The 3271-nt window shown below is 40.8% G+C and overlaps 1 protein-coding gene across 1 annotated transcript in view; it reads right to left on the reverse strand.

The window, feature by feature from the left end:
* LOC109469615 overlaps positions 1–2672 on the reverse strand; it is a gene marked incomplete at its 3' end in the record, with an annotated part of 53803 nt that extends 51131 nt beyond the window's left edge. The window contains 1 exon segment of the mRNA XM_019768153.1: positions 2485–2672. Coding sequence (XP_019623712.1) covers positions 2485–2598 — 114 coding nt within the window.
* Between the last annotated feature and the right edge of the window lie 599 nt (positions 2673–3271).

Below are 3271 nucleotides of genomic sequence, written 5' to 3' on the forward strand. Positions count from 1 at the left end.
TTTCAAGAGTTTTTCGTGGAACAAAGGATACTATTCTTTTTAAAAGGTTAATCCGTTTCATCGCGGTAGCAGTTATAATTGAAACATGTAATGACCATGATAGATTAGGGGTAAGATGTAGGCCGAGGTGTTTGTGGGAAGGGACTTCCATTAACTGAACTCCTTTAAAATACAATGGTGGGTGGGCAATTTTTATACGTTTGGATGAAAATGTAATAAGTTCAGTTTTGAGTGGGTTAAAGGTCACCAGCCATTGGTCTGCCCAGTTTTCCACTATTTTGAGGTCATGATTTAGTCTATCAGCTGAAATAACAGGATCTCTAACAACTTCGGTCAGTGAAGTATCGTCGGCGAATAGACGGCCGTCTGTTACCAAGTCATCCACTAAATCGTTAATAAAAACGAGAAAAAGCAACGGGCCTAAGAGCGAGCCCTGTGGCACGCCCGCATCAACAGGCGCCCAATCAGAACAGGTGCCGTTAATCACGACACGCTGTTGTCGGTCGTTTAAGTAAGAAGAGATCCAAGCTAGAAGAGATCCGGTTATTCCTAGTTGCTCTAATTTGAAAATTAACCCCGCGTGCCAGACTTTATCAAACGCTTTGGATATATCTAGGAAGACAGCGCGTGTATCAAGTCCTTTGTCAAGTGCAAGATGCACATTGTGAGTTAGATATGTCAATGAATTTATTGTGGAGTCCACAGGGGAAAACCCGGAGTTCCGATCAGTAAGCAGTTTGTTTTCCAGGAGGTACGAAGACACTGGCATGTAAATAATTCTTTCAAAGACTTTCGATATACAACATAGAAGAGAAATAGGCCTGTAATTTATCTTGTCTTGTTTGTCGCCTTTCTCGTGAATTGGAACTACGTGAGAACGCTTCCAAATTGTTGGAAAACAACCACCTTGAACTGATAAGTTAAACAAGTTGGACAATGGTTCAGCCAAGGATGGGGCAATGTGTTTAAGCAGTCTATTACCTATACCGTCAGGCCCTGTGGCCTTACTTATGTCAAGGTTACACAGGACTTGATACACTTCGGCTGGAGAACAAGTAATACAATCAAGTACACTCAGTCCTGGGTACAAATTGGGGAAGAGAGGCACCCATTGTGTTTAGGTATGTTTGTGACGCAAAGTACTGGTTGAAAGTATCAGCTTTGGCCTTATCGTCGGATATAACACATCCATTGTCAATCAAAGATGGTATTGTATGATCAATTTTGCCGAGAAAAATTTCTTTGGCGACTGACCACCACTTCTTAGGATTCGTAGTCGGGTTTTGCGAGATCGAGACACCGGCTGAGTCGATAGTTTAACTTGGCTTTCCTGATCAAATTTGTGCAGGAATTGCGGATGTGTTTAAATGTAGTAAACAGAGTTGGACTTTTCGTCCCTTTTGTACTTCCGATAGATTCGCTTCTTTTTCCTCAGCATGTGTCTAATTTCACAGGTCATCCAGGGTTGATCACTCGGGCGGACAGTGATTTCTTTACAGGGAACAAACAGTTTGATAGCACTAGAAAGAGTTGCCATAAATGCTACAGTTGTGTCGTTTATATCAAGACTATTCGCTGATAATATGGCATTCCAGTCCGTAGCAAGGAGTTTAGAGTTTAGTCCCTCGTAATCAGCCTTTCCAAAGTCGTAGACAGTGCGTTTAAATGCTTTAACATGAGGGATCTTGAGGGACATTTTTCCATAAATAAGGGAGTGGTCACAATTTGACAAAGGGGGGCTCGTACCACACTCAGTAAAAAGACATGGAGAGTCAGTTATAAGCAGATCAACCATGGATGATGTCCGATCGGTAATGCGGGTGGGTTCACTTATGAGTTGGACAAAATTGTTATCGGCCACAAACCTATCAATTTCGACAGAAGCGTTATCAGATGCACTGTTCAAGTCACCAACAATGATTACAGCTGTTTTATCAGTGGGGCGACTGGTCATGATAATGTCTGCGGATTGCTGCAGGTGTTCTATAAATGCATTGCGTTCTTCCGCACTCTGACCAGGTGGCCTATAACAAGCACATATAAACACATGCCAATTGTTGGCCTCTACCTCGCACCAAATTGTTTCAAACGAGTTGCATTCTAAATCATTCCTTCTTCACAAAGTTACTAGATTGATTGATTGCAATAGACTAACAAAATACAGCACAGGAACGTGACATTATGGGAACACAAAAGAGATGACTCGGAGTCTGTTCATCAAGTAATACTCTATTTTTCAGTGATAATCTCCAAGAGTATAATTTTGCACCTTTCATACATGTACATTGTACATGTAGGATACAAAGGTTATGATTCGCAGTAGACCACCAATACAATGCAGTGAAAACCATGTAAAGTCATAAAGATATGTTAATTTTCAAAACTCATGTCCCGAATAAGACTTGATTTCTAATATGGGCCTGTGCACCATGTAAGGAGTAATATTAAGACCATCAATCTATACCACGGTGTGGTCAGTCCTACCGTTAGATTGGTCAGTTGGATGTCCATGCCAATGTGCTTGTCATATGAGAACATCTGGAATGTTCCACCATCTTGGACATGTAGGGAAGACAGGCTGACGTGTCCAGGAGTCATGTTTGCACCGATGCTGCCATTAGTGTCAATGTACACTGACCCACCATCAAACACATACAGGTCATCTATGCCTAGGATCTAGAAAAATACACCACAATTACAACAGCAATGTTATGGAAAATAGTTTATTTATGACACAATTCACAGAATTCTAATACTAAAAAACAGGATTGGTGTTCACACTAAAGACTTGACTTGACAAAGTGTAGATGCAATCCATCATTATTGGTGGAAAAGCTTTCCTTTTGTAAAAATTCTAGACAGCATCCTACCTTGCCAGACGTTCTAAGCTTTGTCTGGTAAAAGAAGGCTCTGCTTGGGTACTCGAGTTGTCCATTCTCATAGATGTAAGTGTTAACTGGCACGTCCGGATCTGTCACATCAACAGAAAAGTTCTCCATGTATCCAACATGTAGCCAGCCTAAAAATGTCAAAACAGCATAATGATTATTCACTGTCTGTACAAAATTTTTCCAGTGTTTTTTTTCATACATGTATTGTTAGTTCAGTAAGTGTTAGTACCAATGTCCAACAGCACCAAGGAAAGAAACAGAGTCAAAGGAATGCGAAGGAGATTAAAAACAGAAAATGATGATGTGTCTGTGATTTTCAGCACCAAGGAGAGGGACTACTTCCAATAACAGTTGAATCTTTAAATCTACCAGTGAGTGGA

Source organism: Branchiostoma belcheri, unplaced genomic scaffold (assembly GCF_001625305.1).
Source record: "Branchiostoma belcheri isolate BF01 breed outbred unplaced genomic scaffold, Haploidv18h27 scaffold21, whole genome shotgun sequence".
Classification (NCBI taxonomy): domain Eukaryota; kingdom Metazoa; phylum Chordata; class Leptocardii; order Amphioxiformes; family Branchiostomatidae; genus Branchiostoma; species Branchiostoma belcheri.